Source organism: Petaurus breviceps, unplaced genomic scaffold (assembly GCF_028583685.1).
Source record: "Petaurus breviceps papuanus isolate PSGF00001 unplaced genomic scaffold, PetGlider_PUasm1.0 208, whole genome shotgun sequence".
Classification (NCBI taxonomy): domain Eukaryota; kingdom Metazoa; phylum Chordata; class Mammalia; order Diprotodontia; family Petauridae; genus Petaurus; species Petaurus breviceps.
Window position 1 is genome coordinate 23,422,373 of NW_027185852.1, and position 21,743 is coordinate 23,444,115.

A 21,743-nucleotide genomic window follows, 5' to 3' on the forward strand; every position below is an offset into this window, starting at 1 on the left:
AGCACATCAAGTAAGAGCATTGGACCTAGAGTTGGGATGACCTGGGATTGAATCTGGGCTCAGATACTTAGCACCACACCCAGAAATAACTGGCTGTGTAACCTTGAGCAAGTTACTTAACCCCAATTGCTTTAAAAAAAAAAAAAAAGACATACATTTAAAAACCAGATTTACACATAATAAAACTGGGGATACAGGAAAAAATTTGCTATGCATCAAGTGAATCCAAGAGTGGGAGTTGCAATCATGCTATCATACAAAGCAAAATCAAACATTCAAAAAAAATATGAAGGGATAAAACACGAAAACTATGTTATGCTGTTAAGTGGCAAAGACAGTAACTTGTCCCTGGGCTGTTTAACATTTTTATCAATGCCTTAAACGAAGTACCAAATCTGCAGATGAGAAAACACTGGGAGTAATAACTAAGACACAGGACAGAATCCACAGAGATCCGACAAGCTAGAAACACTGGGTCAGACCTACTGAGATAAGACAAATATAAAGTCTCTCACACATGGATTCTAAAAATCAACCTCACAAGTTCAAAGTAGATATGTGGGGGAGATGGTTTTCTGTAAAAGCTCTGCAGGTTACAGTAGCCTGCCCACCCAGAAAAGGGGTTCAAGGAAGACAGAACAGCTTTTTCAAGAACCACGAGGGCTGCCTCCTGGAAGAGTTACCATCTCTGTTCTGCATGGCCTCAGAGAGAATGAGAAACAGCAAAGAGACATATTTAGATTTGAAGGAAAGAAAAACCTCTCAAAGATAAGAGCCAGACAGAAGTGGCATGGGCCTCCTCTGGGGCCTTGGGGTTCTGCCAAGTATGGACTGGACTGACCTAGCCTGGATGGTTACTGGGCTCAAGGCTTGTGATTCCGTGAACTATATTCAGAAGGTGACAAACAGCTGGTACAGGAATTGACTGGATGTTTATGCAACAGTGAAACCCACTGGAGAAACCACCTGAATGTTCAACATCATGCGAGTATCACACAGTGTTTAGGGTAGAAGAGGCCTGAAAGGTCACTGAATCTCCCAGTTGGAAGGGCCTCCAGAATCCACCTACTCCAAGTCCTCTCTCCAGCATGATCTTTGACCCAAAGTCAAAAGTGATTAGATCGTAATTGGGAAATATTGGACAAAATAAAAATGCAAGAGGAAATAGCTGCCCCATGCTCTGGTGTAACTCCCCCTGCCCTCAGGAAAGCCGATACTGCTGGCAGACTTGCCACTTCAAGACTGCATTTACAGGGTGGGCTCCTTTTCCTCGGATTCCACCTTGTTCCCCCAAGGGTTTCTGGGTCCCAACTGTTCTTCAGGCACAGAGGGGAAGAGCACTGAGTGTGAGGTCAAGAGACCTGCACTGTGCCTCCAGCTCTGTCACTGGGATGAAGATGGAGTGTCCTGGGATGGGCCAGCCTGGATCCAGGCCCGGCTGTGCGTGTGTCACTCATGTGTGTGGCCGCTGCACCCCAATTCTTTTCTCATCTATAAAAGGAGGGAGGTGGATGAGATGCCCTGAGGGCCCTAGTCTCTCAGATCTGACTCCTAGGGCCTTTCCCCTTAACCAGCGTCTGCTAAGTTGTGTGCTGACACCAGGCTCCAACAGGTCTGAAGCTGGGGGGGGGGGGATGCTTTTGTCCCATTTTGTGCCCCTGCATACAGTAGGTGCTCCATGAATGCTCGTCCCTGACTCCTCCCACTCATGCAACATTTCCAGTTTGTTGCCCACACTGGTTAGTTGTATCTGAGTAGAATGAGGCGCCCCTTTCACGCCTGACATCGCCCCCACCGTTGCAATAACTCCCGGGGGCAGGGTTCCCTCCTCCCTTCACCAATCCACCCGGCCCAGCGCAGCCCCTCCCCCAAGCTCCAGGGCCTCCCTAGTGCTCCCTGCCTGCACGGCTGGAGCGCCGGCCCTTCCCCGGCTTCCCGCCGCTGCCGCAGCCTCCGAGACTTCCTCTCGGCTCTTGATCCCTCTTATCACCGCCTCCCCCATTAAACGGGAAGCTCCCCGGGGGCAGGGCCGGCCTCGGTTTCCGCAGAGCCGGCGTTACCTTGGTCATCCCCACGCCCACCACAAACACGCGCTGGGAGGGGGCCATGGCGGGAGGTCTCTGAAGGTCTGACCAGAGGGACTGACAGGAGGAGAGAACTCAGGGTCCTGGAGGGGCGGGGCGGGGCGGGGGGCGGGGCGAGGCTTTGCGTCATCAGGAGGCGCCGATGCCGGAGGCCGCGGACACAGGCTCCTGCCCATCTCGGGCCCTGAGGACGGGCGTGCGCGTGCGCGAGTCTGGCTCGGAGACGCTCCTTGGCTTCGCTCGCCCCCCCAGCCCCACTGGTGCACATGGGCGCCGCCGTTCTTCGTTCCCCTGCCCACTGAGGCTTTCCTTGTGGTTGCAGGTGCGCGTGCAATTGCTGTATCGAGCCCTAAACGTGTATTTATCGGCTGGAATGGGCCACGAGGTGCTAAGTGTTTTACGTTTCCTTCTCTTTGGAAGGGAGGAGCAGCGGCACCCTGCCAAGTGAAAGGGCGTTTGGCGTAGTACCCGACAGCCCCCCTGCCCCGTGATTTTACAGCAAGCCATCTCCCCCACACATCTACTTTGAGCTTGTGAGGTTGGTTTTTAGAATCCACGTGTGAGAGACTTTATATTTGTCTCATCTCAGTCGGTCTGACCCAGTGTTTCTAGCTTGTCGGATCTCTGTGGATTCTATCCTGTGTCCTATTAGTTATTACTCCCAGCGCTTTCTCATCTGCAGATTTGGTACTTTATTTAAGGCACAGATAAAAATGTTAAACAGCCCAGGGACAAGTTACTGTCTTTGCCACTTAACAGCATAACATAGTTTTCGTGTTTTATCCCTTTATATATTTTTTTTGAATGTTTGATTTTGCTTTGTATGATAGCATGATTGCAACTCCCACTCTTGGATTCACTTGATGCATAGCAAATTTTTTCCTGTATCCCCAGTATTATGATGTGTAAATCTGGTTTTTAAATGTATGTCTTTTCTTTTTTTTAAAGCAATCAGGGTTAAGTAACTTGCTCAAGGTTTCACGGCCAGGTGTTTCTGGTTGGGTGCTAAGGGTCTGAGCCCAGATTTGATCCCAGGTTATCCCGCTTCTGGGGCCGGCGCTTTTACTCCCTGTGCTAGATGACAGTTCACCGAAACACCTGCGGCTGCATGAAACCAATTGTAAACACCTTAGGGAGTGGGAACCTCCTTCCACTGGGCTGTAGTCTGATAAGCCAGACCTAGATTTTGTTCTCAGTCCAAGGAATGTGAGACCTCTGGAAGAAAATGGGGGAAATGAAGGCAAGAGAGATTCCTTCCTTAGGCAGAAGCCTATTTTGCTTTGCTTTTGCCTTTCTTCATCCCTTTGTCGGTGCCTGAGATTCCCCACCACACACAACTTACCTTTTTTATGTTCCGTTCAACAACTCAATTCAATGTTTATTCAGTAGTACTAACTATAAATCCCAAGCTTTCAATGTCCAGTCCCACTATCACCTCTTCTAGGAAGCCCTCCCTGAGCTCTCCCAGTCTTCCCAAACAAAAGTGTGGTGTCCTTTTCCTCCTTGGAATGCTCATTTTGTATCTTTCATGTATACTTATCATGTTCAAATTTAGGTTATTCTGGCATTTTTCAGTCCTGTCTGACTCATCATGACCCCATTTGGAGTTTTCTTGGCAAAGATACTGGAGTGGCTAGCTATTTCCTTCGCCAGGTCATTTTACAAAGGAGAAGACTGAGGCAAACAAGGTTCAGTGACTTGCCCAGGGTCACACAGTGTCTGAGGCTGGATTTGAACTCATGAAGATGAATCTTCCTGACTCGAGGCCCTGCACTTTATCCACTTCACTACCTAGCTGCCCCTCTCATAACTACTTATGTACATATTTTAGCTTTACTATTAGCAATTATTATTTATTTAAATTACTATTACTACTATTATTTGTAAGCTTCTCAAAGGGTATATATTTTTTAAAAATTTAATCCTATTTTTACTGATGTATCTTTTAAAATTACATTGATTTTCGTTAGATTGTAAGCTCCTTGAGGGCAGAGAATGTTTTTTGCCTCTTTCTGTATCCCCAGCACTTAGTACAGAACCTGGCACACAGTCGGTCCTTAATAAATATTTATTGAATTGAATTGAATTTCTGTACCTATGTTTCCTCCTCCCTTACCCAGGGAGTGTAACAAAAAAGTAACATGTAACAAAAAAGTTTAAAAAGACAGAGGGGAGAAAACTAATAATAGCAATAGAGTTAGCAATGATATAGTGTTTTACAAATATTATCTCACTTGATCCTTACAACAATCCTGGGAGGCAGATGCTATTGCTCCTTATCTGTAAAATGAGGGAATTGGGACACAGAGACCTTAAGTGTTTTTAACTCAGGATCACACAGCTACTTAGAATCTGAGGCCAGGGGCAGCTAGGTGGCTCAGTGAGTAAAGCGCCAGCCCTGGAGTCAGGAGGACCCGAGTTCGGTTCCAGCCTCAAACACTTAATACCCACACAAAAAAGCTAGCTGAGTTGAAGTGCCCACCAGAAATTATACACTAGAGTCCCCTTTAACCTGCTAGAGGGGACCCCTACTGGGTTCCTTGGAAACCACCTAATAGGCTCCAATAGTAAAGAAATGTTTCACCTGTGTTGCTAAAAACATGCCACAGATTCCCATGGATTCAGGTCTGTTTTGCTTCAGTAGAAATAATACTAAGGCTTTGCTTCAATGGGAATAATACTAAGAAAGCTTCGCCTCAATGGAAACAATGCTAACCCCTTAGAAACATATTCTGTTGCCAGCAATCACATTGTCTATAAAATTATGTCTAACAGAAAGCTCGCTGCTGTCTTTCGGTCTGAGAGGCAGTCCCGGCTGATTAATAAACACTCCTATCAAATTATAATTGGCCTAGCTGTCCTGTTATATCTCGGTGTCCATTACAGAGTAACCTTGGGCAGGTTACTTAACCCCAACTGACCTCCAAAAGGCAAAAAAACAATCTGAGGCCAAATTTGTACTCAGGACTTCCTGGCTCCAAATGCAACACTGTCCACTGAACCACACCACTGCCTCAATCCAACTACCCAACCATATCTGACAGTAGGTATGATATTCCATACCCAGGCTCACTACCTAGAGTCTATCACATGGTGGATAGGGCACTAGACAGAGAGTTAGGAAGAGTCCAGCTCAAACACTTGCTGTGGTTCATTCTTCCTTCTCCAAGAAGACCAATGACATTGTGAGGGTGATGGAGAAAACAGGATTTAAGTGAGGCAGAGCCGATCAAAGTCATCAGCCAGAGTCATCAGAGTCCAGTGGCAAGACAAGAGTCAACATGGCTGGTGATAGCCCCAGTCAGAAGGTATCCAACAGATGGTCACCCAGCTTCTGCTTAAAGACTCCAGTAAGGGGTCTGCCTATCACCTCCTGAGGCAAACACTTGCCCATTTGGGGACAACTCTATTGTTCAGAGATTTTTCCTGAAAAATCCTCAATTTGTCTCATTGTAACTTTCACCCACTGCTCATGGTTCTGGTCTCCAGGGCCAAAGTAACCAGAACAAGTCTGATTCTTGTTCCATATGATAGCCCTTCAAATATGTGAAGACAGCTAACACAACCCCCACCAAGAATAAGCCGTGTGACCCCATTCATCTCTCTCAGCCTCAGTTTCCTCATCTTCAAAATGGGAATGATAACAACACCTGCCTCCCAGAGTTGTTGTGAGGATCAAATGAGATAATATTTATAAAGTTTTTGGAAAACTTTAAAGCTCTATGTAAATGCTAGCTACTAATATAATAATAATTATTATTATTATCCCACTCAACAATGAAAGGAGGGGACACATTTTCTCAGCTCTTCTGTGGTTGGCCAGGCTTGGTCATTGTAAAGTTGTCAGTGTGATTTTTTCGTTCTTTCCATTCCATTGTTGCAGTAACAATATAGATTCTTTTCCAACTCTCCTCGCTTCACTATGTATCCATTCATATAAGTTTTCCCATGCTTCTCTGTAGTCATGGTCAGGGCTTCTCACAGTACAATACATTCATGTACCACAACTGTTTTCAGCCATCCACCAATCATGAGCCAAAAATTGTTTCTAGTTCTTGGCTACCACAAAACGTGTTGCTATGCCTGTTTTGGTATAGGTGGACCCTTCTGTCTTAAACTCCATGGAGTGTAACAAGCCCAACAGTGATATTTCTGGCATAAAAGGCATGGACATTTTCCTGTAGTCACTTTTTGGCATAATTCCAAATTGTTCCAGAATAGCTGGAGTAATCCACAGTTCCATCGACAGAGTATGAGCAAGCTTGTATTCCTGCAACCCCAGACCAAGTCTTACTCGCCTCTCTTTTTCCTCAGTGACTAAAATAGTACCTTGTACATGGTAGTTAATAAATGTTTATTCAGTCAATCAGTGAGTGAGTCTAAGGCCAACCCTGGCCTTGTGTTAGCCTGACCCCCGGGCCTTTTCCCGATCTTCATCTTATTCAACCTCTCCTCAATGGGACATTGTTGTTCTCGAAGTATCTTGACTTCCATGACACTGCCCTACCTTGGCTCTTCTCCTAGCTCCCCAACAAATGATTCTTTATCTCCTTAACTGAACTCTTTTCCTTCTCTGGACACCAGCTTTGTCTCTCCTCCAAACCTCAGGCCTTGGTCTTTTCCTCTCCTTCAAAATTCACAGTCATAAGGGTCATATGTAAGAGCAGATAGGTGACAATACACAGATCACTGGCTCGGAATCAGGAAGATTCATCTTCATGAGTTCAAATCTGATCTCAGACACTTAGGCAAGTCACCAGGCTGTATGATCTAGTGATCCTAGGCAAGTCACTTCACTGTGTTTGCCTCAGTTTCCTCATTTGTAAAATGAGCTGGAGAAGGAAACCACTCTGCCATCATTGACAAGAAAACCCCAAATGGAGTCACAAAGAATACTGAAATGACTGAGTAACAACAAAAAGGTCATATGTGTGCCCATGGTTTCAACCCACACTTTTTTTACGGTACCTTCCAAATCTACACCCAATCTGGTTGTTTCCAATCAAACTCAACCCCTTTCATATCAACCAGCTCTTCTCAACTGTCCCATTTCTGACATTCTTCCACTCTCCTCGGCCAAAATCTCAAAGTTATCAGAACTTTTCTTTGTACTATGCAGCACAAAACTTTTCCTCAAGCCAGTGATCTAATCAGCATTCTCCAAATGAGACTAGATTTTGTCCACATCTGAGCACCTGCTCTGAGCCATTTCCCATGCCTTCCCTGCCTCTTTATTGTCTATCTTCATCCTACTGAGTAGACCTCAAGTTCAGTTTGAGTCAACAACATGCTATGGCAATCACACAAAAAAAGTAAACTTGGGCCTTATTGAGATAGACATGGGCAGACACAGGATGAGGAGAGTCCCTCTGTCCTCTGATGTATTCCTACCTCATCTAGGGTACTGGGTTAATTTCTAGGGGCTCTGATAGAAGAAGGATATTGTAAGCTGGAGAGTGTTCAGAAGAGGGTGGAAGGTCACAGAAGCACAGAATTTAACAGTTTGAAGAGACCTCAGTCTTCGGAACCTCTACACCTGTGGAAAGCACTAACACTGGTGGGAAAGGCATCACAAAGGTGCTGGGGAGAAGGAACCTTAGCCTAGAGATCACTATGACCAGTCCCAGTTTGGGGATCTAGATCTTGCTTTCTGGGAAATAAAGCAGCCCGTAGCACTTGCTGGGAGTTAAGAAGATGGGCAAAGCTAGAGTGATGGGCAGACAGGTAGGCTTCAGAGGCAGGCAGAAAGGACCTGCTCCAACTGCTGGGAGCTACAAAGGAATGCAGAGGGAAGGTGTAGAGAGGAGCTAAGGCCTCCCCAAGAGCCTAGAAAGAAGCATGTCTGGATGGTACCCACATTCTCAACTTCAAGTCATTGCAGTTTATCTTTTTCCTAGAAAAAAACGGGGGTAGACATTACATTTCATATAACTAACTGGAGTTCTGTCTACTGATGAAATATAAAAAGGAAAAAAAGAAGAAAGTTGCTGTTTAAGGTCTTTATTTTTAATTTTTAGGGAAAATATTGACACATTCAGTTCTCATCCCAAGTGATGTTTTTCACGATGTCTTTTCATCAAAGCACCTTTCCTAATACAGTTCAACTGTGAATGTAGAAGGGAGGAGTGGGAGAGGGAAGGGAGAAAGACAACTCAGGCTTAGAGGATATAGTAAAAAGGAGATTGTCAAAAACAGACAACCTACAACCCAAACCAAAATTTAAATGTTCAGAATTAGCAGCACAAAAGGAAAGCTTTCTCCTGGCTTGTACTGTGTCAGTTTGAACGCCCCCAAAATTGTGCCAAAGAGGAAAAAAAGAAAAAAAACAAGAAAAATATAAAGACAAGAAAAAACCCATGACAAACTTTAGGTAGCTATTTTGGATTGCAAAATGAGGATAAATTTAATGTTCAAACAAAATCCAATAAAAGAACCATTTGGAAACTTCTTGCCCTTCTGTTTTTTATTTGATTGACTCCAATGTAGTAATGGTCTCTTGCTGTACTTCAGAAACCAACCAACAAAACAAAAAAGGAAAAAAAAAAGAATTTATACACACACATATAAAATATAAAGACACACTGACAAGCTCTCGTGATAACAGTGGCACTTGTAAAAGGTTATCTTTTTCCACTACATTTGAAGATTAATAAAAGTGTCAAACATTCCCTAAAATTAAAAAAGAAGAAGAGGAAGAAAAACAGGAAGAGGAGGAGGAAGAGGAAGAAGAAGAAGCATTTCCTGAGTAGCTGGCCTGGATGTAGCCCCCTGGTTAGCCTGTCCAAGGGAATGGCTTTAAGGGACAGAGGTCAAGCAGGCTTCTGGACCATAGGGGCCCATAAAGGCCTGTTCTTATTTTCCAACAGCCCTGAGTTCTGTTTGTTTTCACTAACCTGTAAGTAAACTTTGTTTATTCATGGAAAACACAAAAACTCTAACCCTTCCTTCAATGCTCACCTCCTCCAACAAGCTTTCCCCAGGTCACTCCAATCCTCTTTTATCCTCTGATCCCACAGAACTTATGATCCTTATACCACTTTTAAAAGCTCGACTTAGGTGTCCAGCACATTCATAGGATTGCAGACATCCAGAGCTAGAAGGAACCTCACAGGGTCAGGCCCACCTCCCATTTTACAGATGAGGAAACTGAGGTTAAGTAGCTTTCCCAAGGTCACCCAGGGAGTAAGGCATGGAGCCAGGATTGGAGCTGAAGTTTTCTGCCACTAAAACCAGGATACTTGTTGAGGAAGAGGAGGAGGTGAACCAGCACAGATCTGTCCAGAATGATGGCTCCCCAGGTTCACAGTATGGAGCAGAGGGCCTAGTTCTCATCTCGCTGCATCACGTGAAACCACTCACTCGCTCCTCAACCTTGGACCCTTAGCTATCTGGAGACTGGGGCCCAGCCTCCTGGACTGCTACCAGCTGGCAGACAGACTTGGATCTAACTGGACCAGTCCCTGCCTTGATCCCTGCAATGCGGCAAAGTACTCACACCCCACACTGTTGATTTGATGAATTATTCCCTTTTCCCTTTTAGTGTGTCCATACCAAAAAAAAAACAAACAAACAAACAAAAAAAAGGAACAAAACCATAATCCAGTTCAGTGGACCCTGGTCTCTGATAGGCAAATTTGCCTTGTCATACCTGGAACCAGGCCATCAAGTTATTTTCAAATGATACTTCAGTGTGTATACACCCCACCCCTCCTGCTTTCTAACTCCTTTTTATGGAGTGTCTTCTGCCATTAAAATGTATGCTCCTTGAGGGCAGGGTCAGGGTTACCCCGCCCTGTAGCAGCAAGCACCCCGAGTGACCCCAGGGTTTGCTGCCAATACAGGTTCTTAGATCTGCTTTGATAAAGGAAAGCAACTCAAAATGGGTTAACAAGCTTACTTTAATCAGTCAAACATATATAGTTTACCTAGTTCAGGGGAAAAAGGTCAGCACCCTGAACTTCAGAGTATACAGACAGAATTATCAAGACAGAAACAGATCAAGTAGACAGCTTTCCAAACTGTCCGATCATTACATCCATACCAAATCAACATCTGGGTTTTTCAAAAAGGGGGGGGGGCTCAACAACCAACAGCTTCCCAGAGTCTCATCTGATCAAATCACAGAACACTTCTCAAAGTGAGCCCCCAAAACAAAGCCTCACATCAGGACTTATATAGCCTTCTCCTGGCTCAGAGAATGTAACAACTTTCTTGACCCTCTGGCCAATCACAAAGTATCTACTGAAAAAACAAGCCTCCCATCCCAGGCTCCAGGTGCACTTTAGCCTAGGGTCAAGGAAGATCTTAAAAATTTACATTCCCATTACCCCCCCCCAAAAAAAATAAATGGCAAAATTAATAGCTGCATTGTTCTACAGCAATGAAGGAAGCTAGTATGGAAGTAATCCCAGAGTAAAGAAAGAAAAAAAATTAGGTAAACAATTTGCATATTATAGCAACCTCTTGTTAACCCTTCCTTGAATGACTGGTGGGTTTTTTGTTGGGGTTTGTTTTTTTTTTTGCTTTTTTTTAGAGGGGGTAAGGCAGGGCAATTGGTGTTAAGTGACTTGCCCAAGGTCACGTGGCTAGTAAGTGTTAAGTAACTGAGGCTGGATTTGAACTCAGGTCCTCCTGACTCCCATGCCGGTGCTCTATTCACTGCACCACCTAGCTGCCCCTGAATAATTGTTTAAACCAGAGGTCTCCTGTGACTCCCCTAGTTCAGAGGTCCTCTCCATATCCCTGTTAACTCCTCTCATCTCAAATTATATTCTCAGATAAAGGTGTTGGGGAGAAAATGCTAGGAAAATATAGGAAAACTTGAATTATATTTCAGTTGCAGAAATTTATTAGCCAGGGGCAGCTATATCTGAAACCACAAAATATGATTAGTTTTCATTTATAAGTAAAGGATAAATGAAAGATTAACTGTCAGGAAATATCACAAAAGATATTCAAGCTCCAGGTTGTGGTTAGTGAAATGCTGTTACTTAAGGTAAAACTTCCTGAACTGTAATTTACTATTGTTTTGAGTTTTCATTATAGGGATAGTTGTTTGAGTTGTCATGAAGTCAGAAAATGTCAGAAAATGACATATGCTGCAGTCTGGGAACTGCTAAAGTGGATGTCTATGCCTGAGAAAAATGTTGGGGATGACTTTGGCACAGTCTAAGTCCTCCTGATGCTATTTCCCCATTGTGCTATTTCTTTCTGAAAAGGAAATTTCTCCACCTGGTAATCCTGAGTCTTGCTTTTAACATCCTGTGACTGCATGATTGGCTGTCAGATATGACTCATGCCCAGAACAAAACAAAAAAAAAAAGCTAAGGGAGTTTTCCTCCTGTTATGATACATGCCATCATTATAACTACATCCCTCTTTTTCCTTTTCTAGCAAATTTCTATAATCAAGTTTTGTAAGTACAGAACTAAGTCTATTAAGTAATTGATTGATACTGGAACATCTCTGAGCTGCAAGTATGAACATCTTACAATTTTAACCTGTTTTTTTTTTATCAAATTATACTATAAGGATGATATCCTCCTAAGGGGGAAATAATTAGACATGATAATAAGACAAAGATGTAATGTCAAAGTTTTCTAAATAAATGGAATAGTACAATTTGAGAAAGCAACAGCATTAGACTGTTTTCTCTAAGAACTATATACATATGTATATGATTGTTTTCAAAATGTATTTATCATAGAAATTCAGGCTTCGAGGATGTTTTAGTAATAAGTTCTCAAAATTGGATTAAAGATTTATTAATTAAGGATTAAGGAAGTTACACACAAATTATGTTGATAATAGTAAAGAAAGTGAAATTATTTTCTCATTTTTAAGATATTTGTCTGACCAGCTTAAAGGACAAAAGAATTCATTTTGCAGTAGGACCCTCATAGAAATTTTTTTCAAGCAATTGGGGTTAAGTAACTTGCTCAAGGTTACACAGCCAGTTATTTTGTGTGGGTGCCAGGTATCTGAGGCCGGAACCAATCCCAGGTCTCCCAACGCTGGGGCCGGCGCTCTTACTCACTGCACCACCTGGCAGCCCCGACCCTCATAAATTTTTAAAAGATTCTTTTATCAGGTACAGGATTTAGGTAAGGATAGAAACAACAAATGGTATATGAACTTAAATTCTCAGATGTTTCAAAACTGGAGAACCAAATTAAAATTCTCTTACTACCAGAATTAGCTAGGAACCTCTAGATTTGGAGCTAGAGAAGCAGAGCCCTCTTCAGAGATGTTCTGAGAATAAAGCTTATTGTCCAAGAAAAGATATCTAGGGACCAGATAGCTACATGAGACATCGGGGACGCAGAATGTGCCGATTAACTGGATAGTGAGAATGGTTTACTAGGATACAAGGAGATTTGATGTCAGCTAATATTGATGATAACTATTGTATAGCCTTGGTCTTTTGTTTCAAGATGTTTATGTTTAAGTTTTCTTGGTTACTTTGGTGACATGTAAATCTCCCTTCTCAGAGCTAGTGAACCCTCTAAGTAGTTTGATCTGTACCTGACAATGACAATGACATTGTACCTGACAATGTAATTATGCAACAATAACAAATTTATGAAAAACCTTATTGCATTGTTTGAAACTAGTTCTACATGACTGGGAAACTGGATCTCTATGTGCTGTTTAGAGATCCTTAATCAAGGATCTTATGCTAACCAGAAACTCAGATCCAAAGACTGATACAATGAGTTTTCTCACAACTATATCTTCTAAGTCCCCCCACCAGGTCCTTCTAACTACTCCCACAGATGCCAAACTTGTTGGTGTGGACTCCTGGATCATTTAAAGGAAGTCCCTGCTTCCAAGTACATGACAGAACCCTCCGGGAACCTCAAGTTTTGCTGGATCCATTTTCCAGTCCTGAAGCCCTGCTATGAATGAAACTTGTCTCATTGCTGCTCTTTTCCCTCATCGTTAGGGCTACAGCTCACGCACAGTCGTTGGTTAAGTATGAAGATCTCCCCACACTGTCTCGGACCCCTCCACTAGGGGCAGGCTCTGGCACAGATGTCTTTGTTTGCAAACTGTTTCCCTCACTTTGAAATTAAACTTCTGTTTGATCGCTGACTCTTCTGTTTCTATCCTATTCTGTTCAACTCTGGCCATCCATACGTTAGAGGCCGGTTCCATCCAGTTGGCCTTAGAAATAATAAAGGAATCCCCTCATTGACTGCTGAGCCAGAGGGGACAATGACTCCTCCATAGACCTTTAAAATGAATAGACAGCTTTTGGCTTGGGCTTTTACTCCAACTCTTAAGATTGGGCAAAGGGTGTACTCTGTTACTCATCTCTTGGCAAGGGGTAGGAAGACACCCTGTGACAAGGTGAACCCTAGCCTGACTCAAAACACAGTCTTTGAGGGAGACAGTGCCAAGCTGAAGTGAAATGTGACATGGCTAATCAGCAGCCCTGCAGATAGTTTCATACTGAGATAAAGTTTAAGTATCAGCCTCCTCAGGTTGTAACAGTAATTGTAAGTTAAGTACTGCATCCTTTCCATCTTTTGTGTATAGGAAATAAAAATCTCTATTCCACAGAGACAGAAATATGGACCAGACCTGTGAATTCATTAAGATAACCCCACCCCCAGGTGAGGAAGACCCCTCTACTAATACAAATTAGCAACTAGGTAGCTTAGTAGATAAAGCTTTGGGTTTGGAGTCAGGAAGAAGTGAGTTCAAATCCAGCATCAGATATTTACTAACTGTGTGACCTTGGGCAAGTTATTCTCTCAGCCTATTTCCTCATCTGCAAGATAAATGATTATTTTTCTCTTATATTAATAACCAATTAAAATCAAGAGATCCAGGGTTTTTCCCTTTCTATCTCCTCATTCTCCACCAGGTCAAAGCAGCCTTGGAAGAAGAGGGCTGATGATGAGATTGGGTTAACATTATCCTCAATCTTGGGGGGAAACCCCACCCAAGTGGGAAAGTTTATTTCTGATTAAAGGGTAAAGACCATCTAATCTAGGTGAATTCCAGCCCATTATGTTCTACTCAGGTAGGACTGGGGTGGAAAATATATCCTTTATCTAGATTGCCCAAGGCAGAGGTGATCTGGTTAGAGATGAGTCTCTTTGTCCAAGGTCAACCTAATCACAGTCAGGTATCTAGCCCCTCATTAGACTAGGCCCATCTCTTATTATAATATTCATTCTCTCATTAACTGTTAACCAATCAGAGTTGATTTCCACCTGTTGGGAATACCCACTCTTCCAAGGGTATTTAAATGGAGGGGAAGGGTCATCTTGGGTTCTCTAGAGTACTACTGACCTCATTTTGTTAATTATTTGCTAGCCATAATTAATAAATTGAATATTAATTACCCAGAAAGTATTTATCTTAGACTTTGAATTCATCACATCTGTAAAATGAGGAGATTGGATGTAATGGACTCTGACATCTTCTCTCTCTAAATCTGTGATCCTAGGACCTTTTCTGTAGCCCATGGTCTTTTAGAGCCATCTGGAGCACTGAGAGTTTAACCAACTTGTGGGGTCACTCAGCCAATCCTTGGCTTTGAGACAGCTCTATCTACCATGCCAAGCTGCCTCTCTTCCCATACCCTATTCATATTATATATTAAGTACCTTTCAATCCCACCCCTTTCTGGGGGATATAAGCCCAAACCTTTCAGTTTACCTAGATTTTATCGAAGCAGCTAATAAAGCATCTGTAATTATTCTGGGGGGAACTGGAGACACAGGAATTAGACAATCATGTAACTAGATAGATTTGGGACTAGTTGAGTGACCAGACTCACAGACAAGTTATTAATGATTTAATGGCAACTTGGTGGGAGGTCTCTATTGAAATACCTTGGATATCTGTATTTGGCCCTGAGCATTTTCACTTTTTAATCAATAGTTGTCAATATTAATATAATACTCAAAAGTTGATCAAATGCTTTACCCATGTTATCTCACTTGATCCTCTATACTGAGTCCTATTATTGTCATCCTTTTACATATAGGGAAACTGAGGCTAGAAGAAATTAAAAGACTTGCCCAGACACAAATAATAAATGTCGGAGGTGAAATTTAAACTCAGATCTTCCTAACTATAGGTCTGGGGCTCTAACCATTCTGCCAACTAGCTGCCAGAGCAGCTTTTATCAATGACTTAGATCAATGGTCTCTATAATTTTTGTTCAAATACTCCTTGCAATAAAAAAAAACTTTCTGAGGGTGACTAGATGGCACAGTGAATAGAGCACTGGCCCTGGAGTCAGGAGGACCTGAGTTCAAATCCAGCCTCAAACACTTAACACTTACTAGCCTTGTGATCTTGAGCAAGTCACTTAACCCCAATTGCCCTGCCCTCCCCCCTCCAAAAAGCAAAACAAAAATTGTTTTGATAATACACATACACGAATGTGTGTGTGTGGAGAGAGAGAGAGAGAGAGAGAGAGAGAGAGAGAGAGAGAGAGAAATTGTATACATTTGCTGCTGTTGTTATTGTATGTCCATTTTCAAAGAGGATTCATGACATCATGGGTGAATTGGATTTAACTGAGAAAGAGTTATACAAAGTCAGCCTCACTCTCTCTTCCTGGGTCATCAAAGTCCAGTGGCAGGAAAAGTTAGGGCAATTGATGACAGCCCACGATGCAGCTGATGACCTTGGCATCTTCAATGACTGACCAAGCTCTACCAATAACCAGGTGTATTATAAAACTCATACCAAGATAGAAATCTTAACAAGATGAAACAACACTCGATCAGTCAATGCAGAGCCATCGGAATTTATTGAGGAGAGTAACAGGCTCAGTTTTGTTCTTTAGGAAAATCCCTTAGGCAGCTGTGTGGAGGACGGGCTAGGAGGCAGAAACTTAAGGCAGAGGTGGCTTTGCAGTAGTCCAGGTAAGAGTCACTGGGACCTGATCAAAGGTGGTAAAGGGAGCACAGATGTGAGAAATGTAGAAGATGTAGGAATGATGAGATTTGGCAATGGTTGGATGTGAGAGGTGAGGAAGACTGAGGCCAACATTTAGGTTGTGAGTCTGGGTAACAGTGAGAATAATGGTATCCTTGACAGTGAGAGCTGGGAAAAGAGGAGGGATGGGAGAAAAATAACATAATGAGATCTGTGATGTGTGACAACCCATTCATGCTTGCTGGTCCCAGGGAGGTAGAGACAGGGCTCTTGAGATCAGAGACTCTGCCCTTTCAGGGCTCCTGCCGTAGCTGTGAGGACCAGAGGATGGGCACGCTGAGGGGAGAATAGGCATTTTCCCCACATTATTCAAACATCTAAACAGTGATCCCTTCCACATCTCAACCTTCTGCGGATATATCTTGGGTCAGCATTAAGAAATTAAATGGGAATTTTGGGGGAGTTTTGCAGAAGCCACAGACAACACCTGAGGACCAGTAGATGACACAGAAAAAGTTTAGACACCCAGAAATGTATAAAATATATGCATAGTATTATATAGTATCAACATTTTATCTTTTAATACCATAATAGTTCAAACTTCTCTAGTACGAAGGGAGGGGTGTGGATTTTCCAGCTCTCAAGGGCACCGAGTTCCAAACACCCCCTTGATGTGAAAGGCATAACTGTATTTGTATTCCCAGCACTTAAGCACAGTGCTTGGCACATAGGAATCATTTAATAAATACTTATTTCCTTCCTTTCTTCCTCCCCTCAGTACTAAGAGAGCCTGCCTCATCTAGCCAACTCCAATGCTTTCAGTGAAAGCAAGACTCAATCATCTATTGCGTAGCCTTCGAAGAGAAGCAGTGTAACGTGATGGAGGGAGAGGTGTCTTTGAAGCAAGGAGACCTGGGTTAATCATTTAACTTCTCAGTGCTCAAGGAAGCTCCCAAAGACTATACATTGCAGAGACTATTGCCCACCCACCTTTGTAGAGGGATTTTCCTCACCTAGAAGTTCCCAGGTCCAGCCCTTAGCCCTATAAATTCTGGCCACCTCCAATGCTTGGATGTAACCTGTGGTCGTGGAGCAAGTTGTTATACCTGGAATCCCCACTGGGCTGCTTTGCCTCTATGAATTTATGGAGTTGAAATTGGTCGTTGATCTTGGATCATGGATCTTGTCTTTCATAGTCATTTGTCTTTACAATATTGCTGTTACTATATAAATAGTTTTCTTGGTTCTGTTCACTTCACTCTGCATTGTTTCATAGAAATCCTCGCAAGCTTCTCTGACTCTTTCCTTTTTGTTATTTCTAATGTAAGAGTATTCCATTACATTCGTATACTATATCTTATTCAACCAGTCCCCAAGTGACAGATATCCCTTTAGTTTCCAATTGTTTGTCACAACAAAAAGAACTGCTGTAAATATTGATGTACATAGGGGTGTCCTCTCTTCCTTTGATTTCTTTGTGTTAAATGTCCCTATTATTGTAGAGGATTACCACTGTCCTACTCACTGAGACTGACAACCCAAGGTATCATCCTGGACTTCTCACTCTCACTCCATGTTCAATCTTTTTTGAAGGCCTGTTGACTTTTCCTTCAACTATCTCTTGAATATGCTTTCTCTCCTCTGAAATTGCCCCCACCCTAGCACAGACTCTTATTTCCTCACACTTGGATGATTAAAATAGCCTTCTGATTGGTCTATATGCCACAAGTCTCTTTCCCACTCCCAGTCCATCTTTTATTCATCTGCTAAAGTGATTTTCCTAAAACTCTGGTCTGACCATTTCATCACTATTCAATAAACACTATATTGGCATCTTCCACTCTCCACTGGAAGGATACTTTAATTCATCCAGGATTAAATATCAAATCCTCTCTTTGGTGTTCAAAGTCCTTCATAACCTAGACCCTCTACACCTTTCCAGTTTTCTAGCATCTTACATCCCCGCTCCTCCCATCCCTACTCTTCAGTGCACTGACTTTGGTCTCCTTGTGTTTCTTGAACAAGACATTCATTGCTGTTGGTCAGTCTCCTGACTGCACATTTTCACTGCCCGTCTCCCATACCAGGAACGTTCTTCCTCCCTGTCTTTTCCTCCTGGCTTTCCTGGCTTCCTGCAAGTCCCAACTAAAATTCCTACTTTCTGCTAGAAGGGATTTCCTTCCTTCTATCGGAAAGTAAGGATTTTAGTTGGGACTTAAAACCATTACTAAGACATAAACCATTATTAAACCATTTAACCTATATTAAGAATTAAGGGGAATTGGAAAAGTCATCATCTTTCCCAATCCCCCTTAATTCAAGTACCATCCTTTGGTTGGTTATTTCAAAGTTATCATATATATATATATATACATACATACATACGTGTGTGTGTGTGTGTGTGTATATATATATATATATATATATATATCTTAATACATAGTGGATAGCTTGCTGTCTTGGGGAGGGGATGGGGAAGAAGAAAAAAATTGAAACTAAAAATCCTATAAAAATGAATTGGGAAAATTGTTTTTCCATGTAATTGGAAAAAATAAAATACTATTTTACAAATACACAATGGTTTAGATGTTGTCTCCCCAAATTAGACTATGAGTTCCTCCAGAGCAGAGTCTTTTTCCTTTCTTTGTACCCCCAGCATTTAGCAGAGTGCCTGGCATACAGTAGGTGCTTAATTGTTTTTATTGACTTACTATTGGTATTGCTAGGTCAGAGGGTATTTGGACCACTTCACATCTCTAAGAGTGTATTAACGTGCCTATCTTCCCACAGCCTTTCCATCAATTGTCATTTCCCCTTTTTTATCATCTTTACCAATCTGGTGGGTATGAAGCAGAACCTCAGAGCAAAATAGATTTGCATTTTTCATTATTTAGTGCATTCTCTCATATTATTGTTTATAGCTTGCTTCTTTTCTTTTTTAAAAGCTGCCTCCTCATATCCTTTGACCTCTGTTTTTTTTTCCCCTTGCTTTTTTGGAGCCCAATAGGGAAATGCCCATTACTTTTAAACCTGTCTAACCCCCTTCATAGGGATAGCTAGGTGGCACAGAAAATAGAGTGCTGAACTTGGAGTCAGGAAGACCTGAGTTCAAATGTGGCCTCAGACACTAGCTTTGTGACTCTGGGCAATTCACTTAACCCTATTTACCTCAGTTTCCTAATCTGTAAAATGAACTGGAGAAGGAAATGGCAAACCACACTGGTATCTTTGCCAAGAAAGCCCCAAATGGGATCATGAGTCCAATCTGACTTGAAAAGTTTAAACAACTCAACAAAAACCCCTTTCTTTCTCCTCCGGCCAGCTGGGAAGAAGGATAAGGGAAGGGGGGGAGGGGCACCAGCAAATAAGCTCAGGCTGCAGCTTGCTACTTGAGGTATTGTTTTATTGTGTTTCAGCTCCTTGCAGTTCTATGACTAGGTTAGTCATCACATCGTCATTACTGGGAAACTGAGTCCAATGAATTTAGGGCTCAGAGTTGTGAGAATCAAATAAGTTTGCAAACCTTAATGTGCTACATAAATGCTAGCTGTTGCTGTGTTGGGGGAGAGGGGAAGGTGTCAGGGTCCTAACTTGGTGATTCCAGTGAACAGAAGAGTTCAAGCTAGCCAATAAGACAAAGGTGTCACATTTTTGTTAATTTGGGGGATGTTCTGACCATAAGGTCTCAAATCTATTGAACTGAATTTGTTCATGAAAATGAAATAAAATTGAATGGAAAAAAAAAATCTATTGACTCTGGGAGGTCAGCTCAAGCATCCGTTCATTACCTAAGATAAGAAGGCTCAAGCCTTCTCAGGAATGGCAGCAGTAAGCCACTTTCAAAGAGCTAGAGCGCCATCTGGTGGGTTAGACAGACCCTCACAGTCATTCCCCACAGCTGCTTAAGTGATATTCTGGGCTATTCAGAGCTAACAAAACCCAGAAGTTCACAAGAGTATCCCAGAGAGCAGAGACACAACCCATAACTTCAAGGGGCTGTAGGCTGTTTTCCAGTCATTTCAGTGGTGTCTGATTCTTCGTGACTCCGTTTGGGGTTTTCCTGGCAAAGATACTGAAGTGCTTTGTCATTTTCTTCTCCGGCTCATTTTACATTTGAGGAAACTGAGGCTGAAAAGTTAAATGACTTGTCCAGGGTCACACAACTAGTAAATTCCTAAGGGGGGAAATTGCCCTTTCAGCTGCAGAGCCAATCATGGAAGACCTGACGAAGGAAGCAGTTGCAGAGATGGGCCTAGGAGGGAAAGGATTTCAAAGATCAAATTCATTTTGTACAGGAGTGGAAGTTGGAGCCAAAATGTGCCCCTTATCCTGCCCAGGATGTGTAGGCTTGGCATTCTCTCCTCCCACCCCACCCCCATATGGGGTTATCATGTTACACGGAAAGGGCCCCTAACTGGGAGTCCAGGAACCTGGCTTTGAGTACTGGTGCTACTATGACCCGACTGAGGCCGAATGAGTTTGAATGGTTAGGGCCAAGACAGGGTGGGAACTTGTGGTCTCGAGGCCACGTGTGGCCCTCCAGGTGCTCAAGGGCGGCCTTTTGACTGAATCCAAACTTCCCAGAACAAATCCCCTTGATAAAAGGATTCGTTCTGTAAAACTTGGACTCAGTCATAAGGCCGCACCCAAGGACGTAGAAGGCCACAGGTTCTCCACGCCCGGGCCAGGAAATCTCAGGAGGGGTTTTGATGCCCTCTCTATTTATTATGGAGCTCTCCGCAGAGACAAACCAAGAGACAGAGACAGACTTGGGGCCTTCCCTTTAGAGGGAAAGCTCCCTGCGGGTGGAGATCGCTTCCCTCTCGGCCCTGGCCTTGAATGCCTGCGGGTGGAGAGCTCACGGGCCGCTGCAGTGGGTTAAGCAGAGGACCGCCGCACTTGGACCCAAAGAGAGCGCCGGGGCTCTTCCGGCTCCCAGGCCCGGCGGCCCTCAGGGGAAGTCTCTTCCCCTCCAGGGACCTCGGCTTCCTTTTCGGGAAAACAAAGGGGTGTGTCCAGAGGTCCCCGGCCGCTCCCCTCCCTCCATCCCTCCCACGCCGGCCTGGGCTCCCGGCCGAAGAGCCTTCCGTAGGTGGAGTCCTCGGGTCGCTGCCCCAGCCCGCCCGCTGCCCGCCCCCAGTCCATGTGGCTGCCGCGGCCATGCTGAGGACGCTTCCCCGCGCACTGCGATCCCTGGTCCCCCGAGGCCCCGGCTGGAGCCCGGCCCGCGGCTGGGCCTCCCGGGATGCGGCGCTGGGCGCGGAGATCCAGGTGGGCGCCCTGCGAGGGGACCGGGATGCAGGTGAGAGCGCCCGCGGAGGGGGCAGGGTCTACCCTCCTGTCGGGGGAGGGGAACGTCGAGCTAGGAGCTAAGGCTAGGGGTCCGACGTGGCGCGTCCCCGCGGTGGGCCTGTTTCCTGTTCTGTGAAAGGCCCAGCTTGGCCTCGCCTCGCTAGCTAGCTGCGTGATCGCTGACCTTCCCTTCCTCTCGTAAATCGCTGTGCCTGCGGCCTGACCCTCCCCCCGGGACTTCTCCAGGGTCCTGAGATCCCGGAAAGAGCCGGGAGCTGGGCCGCTCCGGGGGCCTCGCGGGGTGACCTTGGGCGAGACTCCCCCTCTCGGGCTCAGCTCCCTCTGGCCAGTGAGAGGGCCGGCCTTCTAGAAGGAGGGTAAGCACCCTTCCAGAGCTCCTGTTCCACCTTCTGTTGTAACCGTGTCTCCTGGATGTAACGTGCCTTCTGTATCCCTCAGGCC

General features: G+C 44.0%; 2 protein-coding genes across 5 annotated transcripts in view; one reads left to right on the forward strand and one right to left on the reverse strand.

Annotated features, from left to right (window-relative positions):
• Positions 1–21,743, reverse strand: part of LOC138165341 (sterol carrier protein 2) — a 464,797-nt gene that overhangs the window by 84,745 nt on the left and 358,309 nt on the right. Inside the window, exon 1 of one of the 3 annotated variants that reach the window (XM_069093561.1) lies at positions 2,061–2,156. In XM_069093561.1, coding sequence (XP_068949662.1) covers positions 2,061–2,108 — 48 coding nt within the window. In that variant the 5' untranslated portion in view covers positions 2,109–2,156. Of the gene's footprint in view, positions 1–2,060; positions 2,162–21,743 lie in introns of those variants that run through there. The other 2 variants (XM_069093563.1, XM_069093562.1) reach the window with 2 other exon arrangements.
• LOC138165337 (enoyl-CoA hydratase domain-containing protein 2, mitochondrial-like) overlaps positions 20,814–21,743 on the forward strand; it is a 19,005-nt gene continuing 18,075 nt past the window's right edge. For both annotated transcript variants that reach the window (XM_069093553.1, XM_069093554.1), the window contains exon 1: positions 20,814–21,291. In XM_069093553.1, coding sequence (XP_068949654.1) covers positions 20,829–21,291 — 463 coding nt within the window. In that variant the 5' untranslated portion in view covers positions 20,814–20,828. The remainder of the gene's footprint in view (positions 21,292–21,743) is intronic.